The sequence below is a fragment of the Mus caroli genome, chromosome 3 (assembly GCF_900094665.2).
Source record: "Mus caroli chromosome 3, CAROLI_EIJ_v1.1, whole genome shotgun sequence".
In the NCBI taxonomy this organism is placed as follows: Eukaryota; Metazoa; Chordata; class Mammalia; order Rodentia; family Muridae; genus Mus; species Mus caroli.
This window is the reverse complement of record NC_034572.1, coordinates 74,062,320-74,087,912: the sequence shown is the minus strand read 5'-3', so window position 1 is coordinate 74,087,912 and position 25,593 is coordinate 74,062,320. Positions and strand designations below refer to the sequence as shown.

General features: G+C 37.6%; 1 protein-coding gene across 1 annotated transcript in view; it reads right to left on the bottom strand.

Annotated features, from left to right (window-relative positions):
* Nucleotides 1-25,593, bottom strand: part of Pdgfc (platelet derived growth factor C) — a 170,114-nt gene that overhangs the window by 34,098 nt on the left and 110,423 nt on the right. Inside the window, exon 3 of the mRNA XM_021157831.2 lies at nucleotides 6,333-6,513. Coding sequence (XP_021013490.1) covers nucleotides 6,333-6,513 — 181 coding nt within the window. The remainder of the gene's footprint in view (nucleotides 1-6,332; nucleotides 6,514-25,593) is intronic.

The following is a 25,593-nucleotide window of genomic DNA, read 5'->3' as shown; positions in this document are numbered from 1 at the left end:
CCAAGGCTAAGGCAACAGATCAATGCTGTGTAGAGCTCCTTGTATCAGCATCTCCAAACATTGCTCATGAAAAGGCATCTGGTGCCACCCAAGAACAAAGGAGAACCTGTGACAAATGACAAACAGCAATGGTGACCAGTGATATGGTCTTCAGAGTGTTTGTTACATAATTGATACAAGATCCATGATGGATCATTCTTGAAGGTTTTATTTATATGACTATTTAGTTTTTCTTTAAGAATCACAACATTGCCCCCCCCCTCAACAGTCTCCCAATTTCTTAAAATTGTTTCTAATCACTTACATGACAGATTATGTAATATACAGATATACTTTTTTCTCTAAAGTGAGATAGAGGCAAGTTACTAGAGATTTGGGGAAATATTACCATACTTGTTTAAAATTTCTAAAAAATAGTTGATCAAATGTTATCAATAAAGTTTTTTGAAATCCCCATGAGAGTTGGAGAGCTAGCAGAGTGAGTAAAGTGTTTACCCTCCAAGAGTAGAAACCTGGGTCCATCCCCAGAACAATCAACCACAAAACTCACATTCCACTTAGCAGGATTGCATGCCTGGAATCAAACTACTGAAAAAGTGTGACAGAGACTCAGCGGTGCTCTCTAGCTTGCAAGCCTGGCCTAACTGACAAGGTCTAGGATGATGAGAGACTGCCTCAGGGAAAAGGAGGAGACAATCCTGAGATTGTACTTTAGTCTTTACAAGCAGGGCATAAAGGATTCATGCATTAGTTCTTCATACACGTGCAGGCATGCGCACTCGTACACATACAAACACACACATACACACACACACACACCCAAAGATGTGCCATCTTCCAGGTCTAACTCCTGAACGAACTCCAAACTTTGAAATGATTGTGGCCTTAAGTATACAATAGTGATTTTTGAAACTCGAGCTTCCAATTGTTCAAGATCTTTCCTTACAACTGCATTCAAATGTCTATCTGCCTTCCACATTTCTTGCAGGAGTCCTGGCTACTTTCTCTAAGCAGTGCATATGAAGTTCCTTCCTAGAAGATGTGAAAACAGCTGCCACACAGAGATCCAGCAGATACTGAAGAGAGGCTGGACCATGTCTTATGAAGGAGAACGAACACTGCACCTATGGGTGGAAGTCAGACAGAAAATGAAGGAAACTGCTCTTGGCCAAGTTCAGTCTCTGCAGCAACTGTATAATATCCTTGATGCAGTAAGATACTGTCACCCTCTGAATCCTTTCTTAAGTGCAAAAAACAAACAAACAAACAAACAAAAAACATAATGCACTTTAATAAGAATCTAGTCATTTGACAAGTGCTTCTGATGACTATAGACAACCACTTCTTGTAGTGGCCTCTGAGTTTCCAGTCCTACCAAAAACTGTAAGACCACTACCATTTTCTCTATTCTTTGCCCACATGAAACTCAAGTTCTATGTAAATAGTCACTACTTAAGATAATTTGGTAAGATGATGTTGAAATGTGAGGCAATTGTTAAGATTTAAAATTTTAGAGAATATTGGTCATATTCTTCCACTGAGGACTTCCCCACAGCATCTATGTATAGGTTCATTCCAAAGAGCATGTTGCTTTGTCCTAAGCAATCAATCACTCAATCAATAAATTTTAAAGGTTTCCTCGAGAGTCAACTGGAATTTTTCTTCACCTGATAAAATCAATGAATTCTTTCCTCGGTTGGACAGACTTCTTTCTTCAGAACATTGACATGAAATATGACAGAAGGGACAGCGGGTTCTCCCCAATATCCACTGAACTGCTTTGTTCTTTGCCCATATAATTAATAACTGTCTGGCAATCAGTCATACATTCTTCAACAGTACCTGAGGCACCAAGTGTCCTTCTAACCCCTCCCCACAGAGGAAACCTCCATGATGGCTATGTATAGACTTAACTCCACATAAGTCATTTACAAGTTAGGATGGAGGAAAGCATCAATGGGTTCTGATGCAGCTCAGAAGCCAGATGGCACTCTTTCCATGCAGCACTACAGACAGGGTTTTTGTTTTATTCAATTGGTGGTGGTGGCATTAGTTTGTTTCAGTTTTATATAATCCAACCAACAAAAATAACAAAAACTTCTGTATCCAAGCAGGTATCACTGAATATACACACTTGGATAGAGGTAAATCATTTTATAAAGTGGAAAAATGTGATAGAAACTTAGAGGAAGAGAGCCTGGAGTGGATGTGAGTGATGTGCCCCAGTCATTCTCTCCCTGACTGACATCCAGATGCCCAACAATAAATAAAATGGTGACAACATGTGGGGACCACTGTTATGGTAACTACAGGAACAAGTTCTATTTGTTTAGACCAACACCCATCAAATGGAAAAGGAATAAATAAGTTGCTAGAAGTATTATCTTATTGTTAGTAACTTCAAAACAGTTAAAACCGCGTTTTCAAAAAAGTTATTTAAGAATGCATAATATTAGTACAATAATTAATCAAAATACTTCAGCCAACTGGAAGGAAAAAATTAAAGGCCTCACATTTCATAAGCATTAAGAACAGCATTATACTGTTTTATATATATTGAGAGAGGGAGAGAGAGACAGAGAGACAGAGAGAGGGAGAAAGGAAGGAAGGAAGGAAGGAAGGAAGGAAGGAAGGAAGGAAGGAAGGAAGGAAGGAAGGAAGGAAGGAAGGAAGGAAGGAAGGAAGGAAGGAAGGAAGGAAGGAAGATCCCTGAAGAGGGGCAAACCTGATTTTCCACACTTTTACTTAAAACCTCAGGTATGTTTCTTAGAATGGTTTCCTAACAAAAGTGACAAGAAAATGTGAATCAGATATTTGATACTGGAGGAAACATTTTTTCTGTTTATCCTTTGTCTGTTTAAATAATGGTGTTTATGCAACACTGCAGCGTAGGGCATATATAACCTAATACAAATTACTATAATGTTAACAAGTACTATTCTTTCTAAGAGACGTGAGGTATATTCTGGGCTCTCACTGTGTGTGGCCTTAGAGGGAAACAAGGTCTTACTGTTTTCATTTTTCTTAAACAATCTCTCACTGCAAATCTACCACGGTATGTGTGCAAGCATTCTCCTCTTTGTTTCTCTCTCTATCCTCTCACAAAAAAGGAGAAAAGAGTCAAAGACATTATTAACTTCTTGTGAACCATCATAAAACAATGTATCATTTATTAACAAATTTATATAGATTTATCTTTCATTACTTGTCAATGAGGTGTAACAAGGGAATGATATTTTTGTGAATAATCATCTGAAATAGTATTAAAGTGTTAAAATTTAAACATATGTAATACATTTTCTAAGCTATAACTCATTGTGGTAAAACATTAAAATTTCCCAGTGGTTGTTTTAGAACTAAGCCTAGCTAGTGACACCAACTTAACATAGCAAAATGGAGAAACAAATTTAATTTGTCATAGTACAAGTTATTTGGGAACTTGTAATTTGTAATTTTGAGAAATTTTTCTGCTATGACATGGTAATGAGAATCTCAGAGAGAGTTTTATGGTAGACAACAATTTGATGTTCTTTCTATCTTACAAATAAAACTACAGAGTGAGTTCCTTATAAAGCATAACTCTGCAGGGTACTGGTAGTATATGCCTTTAATCCCAGCACTTGGGAGGAAGAGGCAGGTGGATTTCTGAGTTCGAGGCCAACCTGGTCTACAGAGTGAGTTCCAGGACAGGCAGGGCTATACAGGGAAATCTTGTCTCAAACTTCCTGCCTCCCCCAAAAATAAAATTAAATTAAAAAAAAAACCTCAGTTTAAAGCACATATATATGTATATGTTAATGTAATCCATTAATATACATATTACCATTTATATATGTATATTAATATATACATATATATGATATATGTATATTAATATATACATATATATGATATATGTATTTAACTTGAGTTTTAAAAAACCATTCCCTGACCTAAGGTTTCTGTGTCAGGTAGATGTAAAATATTCACTGCATCAATTATCAAAAGCAGATAAGGCTGATTATATGGATGAAGTTTTATAAGACATTGATTTAGAATAGAAAGTGTGTACCAAATTCACTGAATGTAGTGCATACTTCATTAACTTCCTCCCCTCTGGCTTCTCCTTACCAGAAGGAGGGAACCTGGACAACCAATTATATCACAACCCAATTGTTCCCCTAGTGCCTCAGATACACAGGATCATCTGAAGAACACTTGAAAACATCCCTGTTATCCTGGTACTCTAAGGCGTCGTCCATCTATTTCAGCTGCAACAAAGATAACACAGAGCTGCAGAGACATTAAGATATACCATCCCATCCTAGATGAGCTTGAGGGAAAATGACTGTATTTCTAGAAAACCTTAATGAGCAGCTACAGTTGAGCAAAGCCTCTGCAGCACACCTTCGTCCAGGAAGCCTGCGATAATAATTTTCATATCTTTACAAAACTAGGAAGCCATTGTGGGGTGCATCACTACAGGTCTGGCTTCTAGCTGTGAGTTGGCTGTCAGTCCAATCATTGAGTGTAGGGAACTGTGGAATCCAATAAGAGAGTTCATCTTCTACACAAAGAAATAAATGGATGGGGGTTGGGGGTTATGCAGGGGCAATTGCCTTGAGCAAATGCCTCCAGATCCTTTAAGTCCCCTCTCCAAAAAGGATACTTTCTTCCTTTGGGCTTTCTTTTATCTGAGTGACAACTAACACTGATGAATTGTTGCATGGTCAGTGCTAATGCATGTGTGGGTGGCTGGAGGGAGGATGACATTTAGCAACATAAAGTGATAACTCAAAACATTCTGCCAGGCTTAAAAGTATCATCACCTTTCAGATTTTCACTCATTAAATTCTCGCTATTCTGCAGACAGTTAGTGAGAGTGGAACGGATGTATTTATAGTAAGGAGTGAGGTCTACAAGAGACCAAAATTGTAGAGCAAGAAGTACTAGGTCAGCTACCAAAGTAAATGTAAACACAAACAAGCTGAAGTTTGTGAAGTTGGAACAAAAGCAGTTGTCTTACATCATCAAATTGCACTTCTTAGAATATGTAGGACTGACCCTACATTCCTACATTCACATGCCTTTGCTTCTTTCATTCCACAGCCTGCTGTTCCCCTCTAGATGATTAGAATCATTATAAACCACATTATGTCTTCCCAATAAATACTTAAACCCTTAGTTGGTCATACACTCCAGTTCCCATATCTTATTCAGCAGGACCCACTGATACTTGTGTTGTGTGTCTGTAAATATGTATAAGAGTCATCAGATGAGTGTTGTGGTTCAGGGCCGTCTCATCCTGCCGAGAGTTGTACCACTCTTCAGATTATGAGACCAGAGAGCTTCCTTTTGCTCATTACTTGGAACTCACAAGTGACTTGCCCATGCTGCAATCTAGGGACTAGGTCAAATTTGTGTCACCATTTCATGATGACACATGAAATTTATATCCAATATATGTTTAAATGGCATTGAGTCTTAATATCTATGCATGCAACCCTTGACTTCTGTCTTCATTCCCTATAGCATCTCTCAACCAGGATGTCCTACTATGGCTACTAAAACTGACCTGAATGGGGCAGTACGAAGTGGAAGTATATGAGCCGATGAAGATTTTATAAAGACTCTGATCGTGGGTTGTGTTGATCTGTTAAATCGTCTCAAATTTAACGAAAAATTTTTGAAATGTAACAAAATACTGTGAAATCTAAGATGGGAACTAGATTAAGAATGGAATAGCCTGTGAATATCTGTAAAGTAGGTTAATGAAGATTCACAGTACAAGTCTGTAACATCTCAGGATGTTTGCTTGAACATCAGTCGTGAGAATATGTGTGTATGAGAAGCTAGAGGGAAGACATGTACTTTGTGTATGCCTCAGTATTTGTCTACTTGAGTTTGTAAGGCAGGAGCCCACCACCTAGGCTACACTGGCTGGCCAGAGAGCCCCAGGCATATGTCTTTCTCTCCTTTCCCAGAGTTGAAGTACAGGTTGCCACACTTGGGTTTTTCAATTGTGTTCTGGGGATCAAAACCAGATCCTCATTTGTTTAAGGTAAGCACTTTATCCTGAGCACCTCCCAGTCTGCTACATTCTTTAAATGTCTAAAAAAATTATATATTTTATTTTACTACATTGATAAGGCACTTGGTATTTCTAATAATCTACAGAGAAGGCTTAAACTGGCAGTGATATTTATAATGCAACTTTTGTGGTAAAAATAATTCAAATTTGAGAACAGGATCTGATGTTTGGTGTTCTGATTCTCATCTATAAAAGTGGAAATCCATTTTTTTTTTAAAAAGCTGACTCAGTGAAATAAGGAGAATCTCAAAGTTGTACTTACTGGCATGATAATACTGTAGTGGATGCAGAATCCGGGTTCAGATGGAAAATACTCATCAGATACAAATCTTATCCTGATATGATTTCCTTTAGAAGTCTGCTTTCCTGGCACAGTCCCAGAACCACACCAGCGTCCTAAAACACTTCCATCACTGGGCTCCTCAACTTCTACAAAATCATACCTGTGAGGAGGCAAAGGGGGCAGAGACTGGTGTCATTGCTTATCTAGGCAATGGAAACTTTATGTGCGCAATACATCTATGGAGCACACCATGAGTTGTCCCCAATTATGCGTGAAAGGAGAGACCTTGAGATGCAAAAGTTAAAGAGAATTAGAAATAAAGACCCTGTTAGAAAAATATGAGATTTCTCTTTTAAAGCCTTCAGATTTGCTAGTACCAGAATTGAGATTGGTCAGACAGTTAACACAAATATTTTGCATACAACAAAATTATATGACTTTTAATTCATGAATTATTCAAGTTCCTATCTTAGTTCCTACCATCATTATCTAGATTTCCTAGTTTTTTTTAAAAAAAGATGTGTTTTGGAGAATTCACAAACAGTTATTAATTTAGAAAAGCATAGTACCAAAAGAATACTGAGACCACTGCTAATACTTATCAAGTAGACGCCTTCTACCAGCTATCTATTTGATGTTGAGGATAGCTGACAACATGCATTTGGATATTAGCATATATTTTCTCATAAATCACTTTGCTATTATTCCAGCTCTTTTTTGCTTCCTAGATTGGACATTGTGTCTAACACATGCTGAGTAACTGCTCCACTACTGAAGAAAACATCCCCAGCTTTACCTAATGCACAACTCTTTTCTTTAACAACTGCACTTATAAATAAATGATTGTTTCTTTGAATTGAATTTCAAAATAATAGAAAGAAAATTACAAAACTTTTAGTGAGAGAGAAGTCTGACATGTTCCAAACATTATTGATAGATTTTAAAATATAATGGAATATAAATACACTCGACAAAAAAAATCAAAACCAACATTTTATATAGTATTAGATTTAAAGACAAATTTGTTAATAAAAAATATATATAGACTGAGTATAGTTATGAATCTTCCCCTAAGGAATGTAACAACATTTGTCAGCTTCATTTTTCTCACAAAAATAAGAAACTAAGATCCTTTAAAATGGCAATATACACTCAGTGTTGAAGAATTCCTGGCCCAGAGCTACCACTCAAGGAAGCTTGCTCCTGATCTATGCAACATCATTGCCCACCTCCATAAGCTTATACTTTTAAGATAGCCTGGAGAATTTAACAGCATCAAAAAGAAAATGTTCACTAACAAAAGACAATTGTTATATAGGCTCAAGGCTGCCATTACTCATTACAGGAGTTTAGAAGGATGGAAGTTGGGGTCCATATTGACGTGGCAAGAGTAGACACAGTTAAGTAGAGTAGACCTAAGTAAAATTTTATAAATCACTGTTTAAAGAGTTTTTTTTAAACCATTTCTATAACAAAACTGGACAGAAAACAAAGTTCCTACTTGGGGAATTCTGTTCTGTTTGGGGAAGCAAACCTGTCCAACGGGTTTTCTACCACTGCTTACAGAGATGTGTAAGTGTGATAGAAGGAGGAAGGATCATTTCCTTGGGCTCAGGATTCATAAATCAGATGGTAAAATCTCTAATGAAAGTGTACCGTGAAGGGCCGGAAGAGCAAGGTCAATTTTACAGGGCTAGCTTAGGATCCCTTTACAAAGGACTTAATATCTGGGCTGTGAATGTGTGCTGATTGCCTGACCTGGACTGAGAAGGGAAGGAAGTGGAGATGCCTACTAGCAAGAAGCACAATAGATAGGTAATACAAGAGGGAAGGGGCCAGGCATGGTCAACTGTGAATAGAGGATGGCAAACAAAGAAAATAACACAGACCAACCTGGAAAAAAAATCAGTGTAGGCCAATACTGATTTTGGTATTTCAGAGTTGGCTGTCAAAATTTTACTTGCCATACAAGATCATAAACAGAGGTGGGCACAGCATTAATAGGGTCTATTCGTCCTTAAAATATTCAATTCAATACATTAGATGTTTTCATACATACGAGTCCCTAGTTTCCTTTTAAATTTTAAGATCTGGTAATTGTTACTCTGATGTGATTCACAAAGGCTTCAGAACGGTGTCATTTCCAGGTCATGAAGTGTTCATGTTCACTTCATTGTCTTTCCCCTCACACCTGTAGGCCAGGCACACAGTAAAGGCTTGATAGGCACACGTGGAGTGAATAGGCGAATGTGCACTTGAACCTCACAGTGACTGAAGTTAGAGATGGATGGAAATAGCCGTAGAGTTGTGCTGTTTTAACAGTCTTAGAACCCTGGATCTGCTCTCCATACATTCTACATATGCAGTTCTCATGTACTTGTACTAATGGACACAGTTGTGCATCTGGGTTTGTAATCCCTGTCATATATACAGCAGAGTCAATGAGAGAGTAGCAGACACACCGTCATCTCCTATCTGAGAAGTCTGAAGAAATATTTCAGGTGTGAGCATGAAGCAAGGGGTCTTTACACAGCAACCTACAAGGAAGAGAAAATCTGGGTGCAATCTTGAAGCAGTAGCACAACAACTGAGGAGAGTGGGAAGAAAGACTTCTCACCAGAAGCAGACAGAAGGAGAAGCAGCCAGCAGTACAAAGTCTCAAAGAAGTTCAAAATGGATTAGACAACCACAAGCCATTTTCAACAAGTAAACTGGGAAGCAGTGTGTTCAAGAGTTTCTTGGGACCATTTTCAAAATGACTATTAAAATGTTAGATAGAATACATTATAAGGAAAAAATATAACAATTCCTGTAGCTACTTTCATTATAGCTAATCTTCATTTATGCTCAAAAATAAACAGCATATAGGCCTACTTGATTGCCAGTTTCCTTTAAAACACTTTGAAGGGTTTTCCTAAAGCACAAGAAAACACTGTGGCTATAAATGTTAAGGCCTTATACTGAACTATGTCTAGGGATGCATACTCTTCTAGCATAGGTGCAGCAAGTGTTAGGCTGATACCCAACACAGTAATATCAAACAATGAAGTCTGAATTTGAGCCCTGTCTAATTTACATATTGATGCAGAACTCACGGCTATGCAGATTAGAGAAGGGTGTCCAGTCCATTCTGGTTTCATGAAGGTTTTCTAATGAATTTGGTGTCAGATTTAAAACACATTCTGGATTTATGGCCAGATATTGGTCGTTCACCGTGCCCTGTTTAGACACATCAGTAGTTCTGTTCACCAGTTTTGTTTTGTTTTATTTTTAAGGAGCTATGGAGTTTTCCACTTTGTGAGAAAGAAAGAAATATCTAAAATGTATACTCTATCTAGGAAACAGAAAATTTAAACTACTAGTTGTTTCATAGCAAATTAGGCACTTCAAGTTTTTGAGCCCCACAGCTATTATTATACAATAATATAATTTGGAAATTTATCCAATTATTGTAACTTTCACAGTCCTACCTAATAATTGGTGAGGCATATAGGAAGCTTAAGAATATCAATAGAACAATTACTTATTAAGGTTTACATTTTCCTCTTTGTACAAAAAGGCCACTATCAACACACTTTTGTTTAAAAACTTGCACTGAAGGTCAAGGTAGACAGATTAGGGATGAAGATGTTGCTCAGTAGCAAAGCACTTGACTATCTTGTACTAGGTCCTGAGTTCAATCTCCCAGCACCACAAAAATTTTTTAAAAAAATGAAATAAAGATCAAAACAGAATAAAATAGAACAGGCAGTGGGTGGGTGGGGGCATACCTGAAATGTATGTGCCTATCTCACTATTCAAATCTTATCAGACTACAGAGGACAAAAGACAAAAAAGGAAAATACCATTGACATGAGGTTCAATATTTGCTTTCAATCTACAGAGTCCATTCAGTGGTTTTGGAAAAAAGATAATGCACTTTAACCCATTTATTTTCTCTAATGATTCACATGTTATGTTTCTCGCTTTGTTTCCTCTGATGCCATCAGCAGAATAAGGGATTCATAAAGGGAGACAATTTATGAATGTTTACTAACAAAGTTTAAAACCTCATGAAGGAAAGGAAGAGAGAAACTAGTGAGAAAACTGTAACTCCAGGTCATGGTAAAAGGGAGTGGGAACTGATTAAAGCATGCCATGCATGCACGCTCAGGTGACCATACTGGAGACACAGTAATCCTTACAATATACTCCCAGGTATTAATTTTCAAGGTGAACAATTGCCAGCACCACTATTTAAAGGATTTACTAAGCATGAGCCAATCAAACATCATGTTCTCAGAGCAACATGATGCAGCACACACAGTGCAAAGAGGCTGGTGACAGTCACTCCCCCTCTCTACCATTCTCCCAGGACCCCGGGAGGATTTATATTCTTTTATGTTTAATAAACAAGGCTAATGTTGTAGGTAGAATTTTTGTTTTCCTGTGGGAATGTAGGAAGTGTGAGGATATGGGAGCTGTTTTCTTACTCCTAAGAATGTAAGAAGTATACCAGAGAAATAAATTCAGTCGTAAACACAATTGTCAGACACCCAGCTTCTTTCAACAAAAATAAACCAACCTTGCAGAACAGGCCGTCTCTAGTTCCTACTGAATAAAACTCTGTCAGTTAAACCGCCCCATCAGTCTGACAGTGGTGAGAAAAGATGCCAAGTGCATGTGGATTACAGAAAGCCTGGCTCTGCAAGTGTCAACTGGTTCAGGAGCAGGTTGGGATAGGTAATACGAATAATAAGATGACAATTACTGTACAGAACTTATCGGCTTATGTCTTTGCTATCCACACACAAACAGAATCTTAAGATTGCCATTCAAATACCTGTTGTCCTTCTAGACACCAATCAATACTGAAAATACTTTGAAATAACTATCATATTTATTAGGTGACTATAATATGTTAGGCAAGTTTTTAGGTGCTTCTGAATATTTTCTCAATAGACCCTCTTAGCAAATGAAAGTGGAAATTTCTAATTATACCCAGTTATGGGTTACTAAATATACAGAAGCTAAGTAATTTGGCTAAGTTTACAAAATAAATAATTATAAAGTTATAGCTTTAATTTTGAAAGCCAAACCTCAGAATCCAAGGACTTAGAGGCTAAGACCTACTATAGTCACTATACTTAAGATATATCTCTATAATTAAATTTATTTTATTTTCTTGTGTAACTACAGAAAAATATAGGTCTCTGGTCAAAAAACGACTATGAAATCATGTTTTAAGCATTAGAAAACACAGACTGTAACAAATGAAATTGAACATAGAGCTTGATAAGTCTAGATTGTTTATTATTACTAACTTGGTACTATTTATTATCAGCAACTCTTTGACAATTTTAAAACATTATGGGTGCCAAGCATACAATTATATGTCCCACAACAAACAACAAATGATTGGGAGATTCTCATGGAAACGGGAGAGCTCGCCCTATGAGAGGTGGCTCAAGTTGTTAAGGTGTGAGGTAAAGATTTTAAAGTAATTCTTATCACTAAATAAAAATAATGCAACTGTATAGGCCACTAATACAACTTACAAAAAAAAGAACAAGGACAAGACAAGGGGGAAAAGCAGAAATTATTAGAAGTAAAAATTTTTTAAGAGGTATAAGCAAACAAAATAAGTATTCATAATTTTAAGAAATTGACAGAAAGAGAATAATGAAAGAAAAAAGTTGGAAAGAAAGTTAGAAAGGAAGAAAGACAGAAAGGAAGGAAGGAAGGAAGGAAGGAAGGAAGGAAGGAAGGAAGGAAGGAAGGAAGGAGGGAGGGAAGGAAGGAAGAAAGAAAGAAAGAAAGAAAGAAAGAAAGAAAGAAAGAAAGAAAGAAAGAAAGAAAGGAAGGAAGAAAGGAAGAAAGGAAGAAAGGAAGAAGGAAAGAAAAGAAAGGAATAAGGAGAAAGAACAATAGACACAGACAAGAACCATGCAGAAAATATAATTACAGTTAAAATTTTTATAATTTATTACATTTTTCTCTAAATATATTTGGAAAATTGTATAAAATAATAGATAAAATATGAATTATCAACTTGGTAATAGCAAATTTAAAGTAAACAATAATTCTTACATTGAAAAGTTGGTCAATATTTATCAGTATAAAAATGAAATAAAATGTGGGACCTTATTAAGCTATAAACAAATGCATAACACCAATTTTTCATAAATAATTGCAAAACATTGAATGATAAGCATCCCAATTAATATGATAATCTTCCCTAATCCTTGTATTGAATTCTCTGAAGTGGCAATATTTAGCCTTCAGAAATATGACTCATTTCACTCAGATAGGTAATTGCTACCTATTAGCCATTAGTAGATTATATGATTACTGTAATTCACCCAGTATGAGCTTTGTCCATGAATAAAGAGGAATAAAAAATGATGCTCCATAAAATATTAAAAGGAATTACACCAGTATGATCATAGTAGTAAACTAATCACCAATATGGCTTAGTTAATTGGCTACTATAAATTGGAAGCAGAAGACTTCCAAATTTGCATGAAAAGTTTCCTAACAGAAAGCAGCCACATACATTGTTTGAAATGAAGCTAAGTTAATTATCACATTACAACAGAGTGAGGAGGTCTCATTACTATTTTGAAAATTTGGAGAAGGAGTTATAGATAAATGTGAAATCGAAGAAAGAAAATATAATAAGAACAGAGACAAATATCTTTGATTGCTGATAGACTTGAGTGTGGGTATATGCATGTGTGTGTGTGTGTGTGTGTGTGTGTGTGTGTGTATGTGTGCACCTGTGTGAGACCACGATTTAATTTTGGGTGTCCTCCTCAGGAGTCCTGCACATTTCCTTTGAAACAGGTTTCTCATTGTCCTGGAACTTCACTGTGGAGCTTAGAAGTTGATATGATGCCATCCTCAATGGATTCTCCATTTTAGTTTTTGAGTCAAGATCCCCTGCTGAAGCCAGTGGTTGCTGTTTCTGCTAGACTGCCTGTCCTGCAAGCCTGTGGCTACCCCTGCTATTTCCTTCCTGGCTATTAAAAGGATAAGTCACACCTGTTGTTTTCACTTCAGGTCTGGGCACTGAGCTGATCCTTACTATTGAAATGAAGCAATTTATAAGCAGAACCTTACCTACTCCCAGCTAATACATTTTGAGAACAGAATTCAGCAATTAGTACAGAGGACAAATTGCTCAGACCTGGAGCAACAAAAGGGAGTTATACTATGAATATAGGGGTGGTTCTGATGCTAAGGTCCTGTTCCCAAATTGGTTCTTGATCTGTCAGTTAAGAAGCCATGAGCCAATTGCTTGGCAAAAAGAATAGTCAGGATTTCCAGGTACCTGGAGGAAAAGAGTCAGATGTAAGGGAAGAAAGAGAGAGAGAGAGAACAAAGCAGTCATGTGAGGTCCTCAAAAAGAGTACTGGCCTGTGGCCACTCCTACATGCTGGTGGTCAGGGATACTTAGTAGGGACTAGATATATCTTAGCAAGTAAAGTTTAGGACAGATGTGAGGTGAGGAAATAAGAATATTATTAAGGATGATATTTCTAGGCAACAGAAAATAGGGCCCAACAATTGTGTTGAAGGCAAGTTGAAAAGGAATATCTGTGCTTGTGTCTTTTATCCATGGATTCAAGGGAAGCTGGATGGGAGCTGGTAGCAGGGCCTATTCCCAGAGCTTAGGCTGGGTAGCATAAAGCTGCACACAGTATATGGAGGTAACTGTTATACATCATTTATGTTGAGGTAGATCTAACAAGAACTGGTGTGGGATAAGGTAGACAGGAATCAAAATTTATTTGAAACATTGGGCTTTCAAAAGGGATTGGGACCTACAAAGATAATTCAGTAAAAAGGCTGGATACAGGATTAATAGACAAAGAGCAATATGCTATGCTTATGACTGAAGACTCAGAAACTCATAGGGGAAAAAATAGGTCACTACAGATGTCCTAATACAAAAAAAAAATACACTTAGCCAATATGAGTAAACACTTACTGTCTGAAAATATATATAACCCAATGACAAGAAGTCCTGGACTTATTTATATTTTTTTCAAAATCTTGATAAGTTTTCTAGAATTTTGTGTAACATAGTAAATTACCTTAACAGAGCAAAGATGGTGAGGCACATACAAGGAACCAGTGCTCCTTAAGTATCAGCTCCATCACCAGACAAAACTCAGCTGGTACTCTGACTCTGCCCATGGCCAGGATATAATAGGTTACTCATCAGGGTACTGCACAGTGAGTGTAAGCCATAGCCCTAAATGGCAACAGAGGGGGAACCGACTTCTCTAGTTTCCTCCAGTTGTCTTGAATTTAGAGAATCTAGAACAAGAATAGCATGGAGATAATTTCTCATAACAGTTGCTTCTCTTTTAATAAGAGACAGATAGACAGATTTATGGATCACTTTTTAAAAAATCTCTGAGTACTTTCTCTTGTTTCCTGGATTATCGATGTTATGCTTAGTGTGGGGCTGTAGAACAATGTGTAAAAAGCGTTCCTTCAAAGGCTGAAACTCTTCTGTCTAAGGTTGAACTGATCCTGAAATTCACAATTACCACTTGCTTCTACTTTCAGTGGAAGTTCACTTTGTATCTCTGTATTGTTAATGACAAGAAACCAAGGTTTGGCCGGGCGTGGTGGCGCACGCCTTTAATCCCAGCACTCGGGAGGCAAGGCAGGTGGATTTCTGAGTTCGAGGCCAGCCTGGTCTACAAAGTGAGTGCCAGGACAGCCAGGGCTGCACAGAGAAACCCTGTCTCGAAAAACCAAAAAAAAAAAAAAAAAAAAAGAAACCAAGGTTTGAACAGTAGTTATAAGTATCAATTCAAAGTGGGTCCCAAGAAAGAGAGCAGACCATGTTACTAATAAGATGAGGTGCGGCCAACTCAGAGTCCTCGCCTCTGAAGAGCATATCCTTAGACTGTGACACAGTCTAGCTGGTGATGAGTTTTGCAGAAGCATCTCATTAACACAGATTCTGTGAGGCACGAATATATCAACCACAACTAATACCAGTCTCTATCTGATACTTTTACACATGTGGTAACAACTCTATTGGCATTAATAACCTTAATTTGAGATGCTACTTTGAATGATACTATCATTACTATATCCTATAAGTGAGACTATAATTCTGCAGGTAAGAGCATTTGCTGCTTTTGAGAGGACTTAGATTCCCCGCATACACATCACGAGGTTCACAGGGCAGCTTATGACTCTAATTCCAGGGGCTAACAATCTCTTCTGACCTCTGTGGGCAACAGCAGGTGTGTGTTTCACATTCATACATATAGGCACTCAAAACAATCTAAAAATGATAAAATTGACTTTTCTGTCATAGCCCATCTTCACTGGATGAAGGGAACCCAAAGAGACCGAAATCAACAAAAGGGAATTGATGTGCATACAGTCGTCACACTGTCTGGAAGCACAAGTCTTGACATAGGACAATAATTGATCCTTTTAGTAAAGGACTTGGATCTCAGAAGGCAGATAAACAAAAATCCTTAATTCTACTCACAAGAAAAGCAAAGTAATAGGTTTTATTTTATTTTGCTTTCCTTTTGGTGTGTTTTTTGGGTTTACTACATGGTTTTGTTTACTAGGACAAGGGACTAAGCCGATATGTGGTATTCTGTTCTTGAACCCAATGATTGAATAAGGAGGAGTTAGTCTTTTAATGTTTTCATTTCCAAAGAAAGGAAACAAAACAGACAGCTTTATCTCAAAGGAGCCGGTCTGGTCATCAGGTGACGTGATCAGGGCTGTAAGTCCAGCTAAGGAGATTACTTCATATTTGATGGTGTGAAAAGAGAAATGAGAAACACCAGGCTCAGTGCCCACTTGGATAATTCACCCCCTAGGCAAGATCCCGAGGCAGGGATTATCTGCAATACTTTTATTTTATTTTCGTCTTGGACAATTTGAAATATGCTTTCCTTTTGGCTATTTCGTCTCTGTGTTACCCTTTCAAGGTGCTTTTATAGCAGACTCCACCACAGCCTTTTACAGGTCCACACACTGCAAAGAACCCTAGCAGGTTTAACAGTTTCCCATACATTGCCGCATTCCCCTTTTTTGTTCCAGCTGATTTCTCTCAGAATTTCCCCCCTGTAGAAGAGAGAAGGTAGTTTTAAAATAAATTTGTGATTATCTTATGAGTTCTATTCATATATTTATAAATTTATATCTCCCCACTTATTCTATGGTTCTAAATTTCCCTTTGGAAATACCCGGAACCAATGATATATTTCACTTCTGAATATCTCTTCCTTTCTCTCTCCCTATCTCTCTCCCCATCTCTCTGTCTCTCTGTGTGTGTCTGTCTGTCTGTCTGTCTCTCTCTCTCCATTTTATCTATCTATCTAAGCATTAGTTAGTTAATACGTTAGTTATAAGTATGAATTCCAAAGCCCTTTGCTGTGGGACAGCCTTCCATCAGTAACACTTCACTGATTTTTATAGAAGCAAATAGAAACTGAACTCTCATGTTTCAGATATGTATCTGAAAAAGCTGTGCTAATTATCATATGCTCAGTTAAAGCTAAGGGACAATAAATGGCTATTTTTAACAACTTATGTACGGTATTTTCAATTGTTAAACTGTTTATATTTTCATTTAACCTAGAGGTTACAATGCAGAAGTTGAAACTGCAGTCTTAAAGAGATAATATATACTTTGGGGACAATATCTTCCTGACTCCTGTTTGATTGGCTGTTTATCATCACCATGTGAACATTAAAAGGGTCCACAGGGACAGAAGTAAGACATATACAACAGCTCCCTCTTATCCTTCAGACTTCAGTCAGAGAAACTATGAAATTTTGCAGACAGCTTTCTTTCTACTTTAGGGATTTTGGGCAACTGAGTCATTGTGGGTTACTTAAGCCTTTAGTCACTAGGAACCTCAACCTGGGCGAGACAGCACATTTCGCCAGATGGTAAATATGACCACATCTTTTGGTACAGTGATTCCAGCAATAATGGCCCTGTCATAGGTCAAACACTTTATGTCACCAGATTTATTACTCAGGGTTTCCAAGCCACACAACAGTACATTTCATTGGATATATGTAGAAAAATGCCTAGGAGTAACTTTCAGGGATTACACACCAATATTTGAAAGTTGTATATGAAGTCCCCTAATGTAGGATCACCTTTCCACTTTATTTGATACACTTCCACTTCTTCAGACTTTAGCTGAATAGAAGCTCCTGGGGGGAGCGCCATCTGGGAGCCCAGAGGCAGAGGCAGTGACGTCTTTGCAGCATGGTCTATACCACACCCATCAGAATTTTGAATTTTATTTTTTCATGAACATGCCTTTGCTATTCAATGGTTTCTGGAGATCAAAGAAGCTCTGAATACTCTTTGGATCCCTGATACATACCATGATATTTGGTTGATGCATAACAGGTACATGACTGCTAGCTAAATAAAAGAATGGGTGGGTGAGTGTAGGTAAAGATAAGGAAACAGATTAATAAACAAATATCAGGAGATGGAGTTGGCAAAAACACAAATTTATATACTCTCTTCAAATAGAAATAGCTCTTATTTTTTCTCTTAAATATTTTATTATTGTATTCACTCCAATTCACATTAAATACAAGCTAACAGATTTTTTTTTCATTTGTAACTCCACATGGCTTTTAAAATGAGGGTACTAGACTTTGTTTGGAGAAATGAATTGGATGTAATATTCTGGAATGAATTTTCATCCTAGTAGTCATCCATTTCTCATTCACTCACAATCACCATGGTGACCACTGAGCTTTGTGTACATGTCTCCCACTCTGACTTAACACTAGATGTGAAACTTGGTATACTTGAATCTTAGGATCTAGCTTTCTCTATCTTTATATGACTCTAAGACAGTACATTATCAGACTGTACTGGACAGACAACTAACTAAGAACACACTTATGCATACACATCCTACCTAGGTAGTCTTTACTGGACACAGAACTGAGAAGGGAGTGTTAATTACATATTCACAAGTGTCTGAAATCTTGTATTAGTGGCTAATCATTTTCTCGGACTAAGTAATTTGCTTTTGGGGAAGTAACTATAGAGACTGAAGTTAAATGTTTGATATACCTTGACTGATATTAAAATAAGAGATGAAGGAATTATGAAGTATGTGACTAATATCTAACCTTCTTGATACAGATGCTAGAAAGTGTTACTTCAAATGGTTTTTATTTAAAATATTTTGTCTATGTCCCCCCCCCATACATAAGAATCTCACAATCTGAAGTCCTTATCAGCTTACTACAGATCACATCAGTAGACCTTTATATGACCTCTAAAACCAACTTCTCTTGCACACCCCTTGTGCTGGCTTGAAGAGGTGCGGTCTTCATAGACTCATGTGTTTGGATGCTTGGCCCAGAAGGAATGGTACTATTAAGAAGTGTGGCCTTGTTTGAGGAACTTTATATTTTGGGGATAGGCTTTGAGGTCTCTTACATACTCATGCCACTCCCAGAATGACACAGTCTCTTTCTGATGCCTTCAGATGAAAATATTGAACTCTCAGCTCTTTCTCCAAAGAAAGAGCTTGCTTTTCTTGCTGCCTGCTTGCTGCCATGCTCCCCACCATAACTAACCCTCTGAAAGTCTAAGTTAGACCCAACTAAATGTTTTCCTTTATAATAGTTTCTGTGGTCATAATGTCTCTTCGTAGCAATAAAACCTTAACTAAGACACATCCCAACATGAATCAGGGCTCACCTCCCTAAACAACAAGCCTTAACTGATCATGCTGCCTTCTGAAAATATAGACCAGGGTGTTGATCACACATATTTTCTTTTAAGTCTGGATCTATAGGATAATCTCTTTATTGATAATGCCTTGCATTTCTTTCTGGTCTCAACACTGATATTTTCCAGGAGCCTGTAATTGAGCAACTCAATAATAGGTTGAGGGAGGGTGCCAAGAATATGTTGAGTCACTTCTAAAAGTCATATCCTAGTAAGGGAAATTCATCAAGGTAAAAGTCAAATGTGAATTTTCTTTGCAGCCAGCCTCCTGATTAGGCCAATAAGTATTTCTCAGAAGAGAGAAGCATATTCGTGTTTATTGCTTGCCACTCAAGCTTGCCTACACTCCCTATGTGTGAAATAAGCAAACCTTTTGAGATTGCATATGTGTTCACACTTCTATACTATCAATCATCTCACCATTATAAAATATCTGAGCCAAACTACTTGTAGAAGAGAAGGGTTACTTAGACTCTCAATATTGGAGCTTTCGATCCATGAATAATCATGCATCATATGTCCAGACTATATTGTGGCAAAATATCATGGAGGAATAGAGTCCAGCAAAAAAATATCTTGCACCATAAACTAAAGAAGGACTACAGAGGATGGGCTGGAGACACACAATCCCCTTTGAAAGCAGACCAATATCCTAATGACCTCCTATTAAACCCTACCTTCAGAGGTTCTACTATCTCCCAGCAATGTCATTGTGGCTATTAAACCTTAAGTATAAATGGAGGACAGTCAACATCCAAATCAGAGAATACACTTTCACATCCAAAAGATGCCATATACTTCATATACTTTGTAGTACATTCAGTCTCTGCAAGACACCATTTACTTTATACTCATTTGATTCTGCTTTCGTTTGACAGTTGACCAGAAATTAATATTTCTCAGATGACAGAAGCACATGCATGCTTCTTGCCTGCCACTCAAGCTTACATACACTCCCTAAGTGTGCAATAAGCATATACTAACTCTGATGTAGAACGATGACTTCCACACAACCGTCCTGCAGCACAAACTGGAACATAACTGACTGTATGTCGATTGAAAATGATTGAAAAATCGTAAGTCTATATTAAAGGGTTGAGCATGTAGTGATATCCTCCAAACATGTACCCACATCAAGGTCATGTTGACCCACTAGAAAGACAATTATTCAAATCATGAGAGCTCATTAGTAGATAATCCATAGTCTCTAACAAGGTGTTCTTTTTTATGTAGTTCTGTGATCAAGAGAGAAAATGGAATAGATTTTGTTTACCATGGCGAATGCTGAAATAGTTATAATGAACATGTAGAGGAATTACAGATTTATCACCATTATTTATTATTGCCATATTATTGATTATTATGTAATGATATGCATATGCCACAAGAAGGAATTGGATCCCCTATATCTTAAGTTATAGCCTGTTTTCAGCTGCCATGTGGTTGCTGGAAACAAAGTCCAGGTCATCCTCTGCTTGAACAGTAACTGTCCTTAACTGCTTAGCCCCAGTAATTCTGTTGATATGTGTTACTACACTTACAGCTGAAACCATTCATGTTAGCTCTGCAAGCTCAGGCATCTTTCATCTCCCTTTTAGTCTGTATCCTCACTTGATGAGCAGGAAATGGCAAGACTACATGAAAGTCACCTCCATGTGGATTCTCAAAGCTCTTCCCACAGAATTAGAGAAGAGGCTGGGGCGGGGGCAGGAGAAGGGTTAACCAATGAATGTAAAAGAGAGCTTAGCAGGAAGAAGTTTTTGATATTTTCTTATACAGTAATGTGACCTTAGCCAACCATAACATAATGTATATTTCAACATAGACCGAAGAGGAATTTATAATTCATCTCACCACAGAGGAAAAAATAAATGTTTGATATGACAGATATGCTGAATGTCATAATTTGAACACCTCATTATGCACACATGTACCACAGTAGCCACTGCACCCATGCATGCATGTGACAATTTTTTTATGTTTATGATTTTTATGTATATGGGTGATTTGCCTCTATACATACATGAAAATATTATTGAATTAAAACTAATAGCAATCTCTCCCACCATAAACGACGGCTGAAAGTTCAGGATTGCTGTAGATAACTATCATAGTTTCTGAAACAGTGACCTTATAAGGGATAAGCACATCTGGTTGCCTTGGTTTCAATAATTCAGCTCCCAGAAAACTAACAGCATTAGAAAGTTGTACAATGTGCAAGCAGTTTCAACCTACACATGTTATATGTAATATTTTCCCTTTCTCCATCTCTCCTCTTATACTTCTATTTTTCTTTTTTTCTCTTTATATGTTACAGGAAATCTTAGCATATGCTTTTGGGTGTTTCTTTTCATCTTGGGAGAAATTCTTCATACTATGGACCTAAAGACAGATAAACAAGTATCTGAGGTTTAGGAAGCTTAATAGAGAAGGACCAGAGTCAGCAACCTGTTGTTAAATTACCGCAGACACTTTTTGGAAGTTCTTAATCAAGATAAATATTAGGGATACTGAGATTAGAGAATTTTTTTCTCCTCAAAAATCACTATAATAACATACAGCACAGGCCTCATTTCCACTGAGATTAACCCCAATGGCTCAGCAAAAATAAGGCCTACCACAATCCCATGAAATAATTTTAGAAGCAATAAATTATGGTTCATTCCATTTACACAAATATTTTGATATCGTGAACTAGCTTGCTTATTCAAACTGACAAACTGAGAGGGAGGGTTACAGAGGGAGAGAACACACAGAGACTGTTTTTTCAGTCAGCGTGAGCTTTCTGGTGAGAACTGAACAGGGGGCTAAATCAGCTGCCACCCGGGGCATTGATTTTGTCTTTCCACAGACTGGGAGGAAAGCTTACTTGCGGGCTGAAAATGTACCTAGTCATTTCCCAAGTTATCTGAAAAGCTATGGAGGTAACTTCTGAGGACAAAGAAGTTTCAAAATATGCTCAAGGTGACAGGTGAGAGGCTAGCATTTCATAAACATAAGCAGCATGCAGAGAGAGAGGAGTTTTTGGTTTCACTGGCTTGAGCCTGTGGTTTAAAGTTAGGGAAGGTACACACTGACTGTTCCCTGAGCAAAGGTGCATGGAGAGGAAACAATGCAATGGGGTTGTCACAGCAGATTCACTGAAAGGACATTTTTTTCCATGAGCTAACTCCAATGTGGAGTAGCTGTTAATTTAAACATTTTCCGTTTAAAAGCTAACACTGGATTAGAGAAAAACTCTAGTGCAAGGAATCATTCATGCATGAAACTGTTTAAGAAACCTGAGTAGTGTACTTTCAAATCTAGGCCTTTCAAAACATTTTTATAAAGATCTTTATCAGTTTCAAATCAGTTTAATAAAAATACTGTTAGTATCTTTTTATATTATTATATTCATATATAGCTATATATTCATATGTTATATATTATTGATATATTTAGGTACCTTATTATATGTAAAATCTTCAAAAGGATAAACAACAAAAATATAACAACAGAAATCTACTCAGTACTAGAACTGCATCCTCTATGCAAATACTGTATTCTAATTTACATCTAATAGATGTAATACTAATATTATATCTTCTAATTCAATATTGTATATTGATAGAGCTGGGTGCATTCAGGATGTAGAGTGCTTCCTTAACAGATGATCCTAGTCAGTATTCCATTGCTGTGAAGAGACACTATGACCACAGCAACTCTTAGAAAGGAAATCATTTAATACAGGCTTTCTTATAGTTTCAGAGGTTTAGTCCATTTTCATCATGGCAGGGAGCATGTTGCTGCTACACAGGTAAATTTGGTGCTGGAGAAGTAGCTGGGAGTTCTCCATCCAGATCTACAGGCAGCAGGAAGAAAGAGATTCTGGACCTGGCTTGAGCTTTTGAAAGCCTCAATGCCCAAGCCCAGTGACATACTTCCTCCAACAAGGCCACACCTCCTAATCCATCTCAAGTAGTGCCACTCCCTGATGACTGAGGATTCCTATCTATAAGCCTATGATGGCAGAGACATTCTTATTCAAACCCTCACACATATGTAAGATTCTGTTTCCATTCACAATACCATAAAACAACAGCCAAATCATGAATATCATGATCAAACAAGCAAAGCGCTTTAACCAAAACCATCCCTGTAACAGCAAGTGACTTAAGTGATTCTGATACAGGGCAGGCATCCTTAGTGGGCTGTGCTACCAAGAAATTAAATTCTTCCATGCAAACAGTCTATCAACTGCACTGAATCAAAGTCCAAGAACTCAATATGGTGAATGGAACTAACCTTTTCATCTTCTAAAACAGCTGCTCCCAGGAGTAGGTGCTGAAAAGTGCATTCAGGATTTGACCCTGATTCTGATGAAACAATCACCTTTTCTCAGGCGCTGAAATGTTCTCTTAAATCCTAGTAACCTTATCAGGACTAGTAACATAATCTCTGTGTACTAATTACCTATGTGAGGTCCTCATAAAAACCAAAGATTACCATGGAGCAACCACACTAACTTAAGAAGGTACATACTTAGTATAACTGACAATTAAAAGATATATTCCCTATTGGGCAAATGTCAGCATCTCCATAGAGAAAGACAACACTACATTGTCTACTATTTTTATACTCTCAAACCATTTTCACAGAGAGTTCTGGCTAGGGGAAAAAGGACATCTGGCCACCTGGCCTCCTTCACTGCCTGCATTTGAGTGTCTCTGAAGAAGGCAGGGCATGGCTTATACAAGCATCTACCATGACCAACACTCAATTTCAATAAATCTTAGGCAAGCCATATCCACCATATATCACTTCATTAGAACATTGCACAAAGCTTGTCCTTTGAAGTGAATTAATGAAATGTTACTTTTAAATGAGGCTTTTCCTATGACATTTTACTCTCATAGTTTTGATCTGATCATGAATGCTGTCTTTAATTTCATGTCCAGATTACAATAGAAAGCTTTTTGTTTTCAATATTTATTTTTCTGCTGACACACAGTATCTGTGCTTTTAAGAAGGGCATCATTGTAATGTGACTCACAATTGCAGGGTGGGATAGTGGTATTTCTATCAACCAAATATGAGCACATGTGTGTCAGGTATGGAACACAACTTTGAATTGTTCTCCAGTTGCTGAACCCTTTGGAGGCTACCCAAACAATGAAGGTTATTGTTAATTTAGATTATTTTTAAAAGTTAAAATACCATATTCTTAAACAATGTACTATGATTATATTACCTCAGCTACCCTCTATCATGGCTCCACTCCTGTCAACTTATCCTTTTCTCTGCTGCTCCACAAATATTCATATGCTCCCCCAACTTTCTTTTTTCCTTCTTTCCTTCCTAGACAGCGGAGCCAAGGCTATGGCTGCTGGACATGCTGATCATCTCTGCTGGCACTCTGGTTTCCTGGTCTTAGGGAACTCCTATCTTCCACTGGGTGATATCCAAAGCACTTCCACAGCATTCACTTCAAAATACTGCTGTACATTTGTTATTTCGGCACTTCTGTGTAGGGGAGGAGAGTTGGATACAACTATTCAGCCATATTGAAATCTTTCCAGGTTTCCTGTTGTTTGGTTACTAGTTGTCAGTCTTGCTGACTGCTGCCTCTCACTCACAGAGCAGTGAGCGGGTGCTCACCATAACAGGGCTGTCCCTGAAGGAAGCACCGGTGAGAAGGTGGTGTCCTCATCCTGCCTGTGGAAGGATGAAGATGAATGGAAGATGAATCTGGGATGAGGCACTTCCACCCACATCTCTCACAACCAATCAACTGCAGTGAATGAAGGGACCCTCTGTCGTGCATGTCCCTCTTTCCATTTAACCTTCATTTATTTATTCTGTCAGTTTTCAGAGAAGAAAATCAAATAAACCCATCAAAGAATCAGAAAAAAATATCTACACCAGCATCTGCCTGTGTTATAAAAGGCTGCAAAGGCAGCCTTTTACTGAGAGACTAACTTAATTAAAGGGGAGCCTTTTCCATTAAGGCAGGTGAGACTTCAATGAAATCTAGCATCCCAGCAGTCAGTAATTTAATAAGCTGGTCTAGGTGACACATGTGTGTTATACATGAGCTTCTAAGGTAACTGAGCAGATACATTCCTAATGACCGTAGTTCCATCCCTTGGAGCCACATGGCAGAAGGGGAGAACCAACCCTGCAATGTTGTTTTCTGACCTCCACATGTGCTGAAGCAAGTGCACATGCATACACACACACACACACAGAATAAATGTTAAGGAAAATGTGCTATTTGATAGCTCATATGGCAAAATGAAGTGAATGCTCTAATATTGGAGATGTAATTACACACAGCATGGAAAGAGAAGCTGGGATACAAAGGTTGCTGCAGTGTTCCATGGTAAAATTTACTCCTTCCAAAGTCCTTCTTAGTAAGTACTGAGCAATGATCTGTAGCTTCCTTAGCAAGCAATGATCTATTGCTTGCTTAGCTTGTGCTTTCCTTCTAGGTAGAGAAGTCGGGTACAT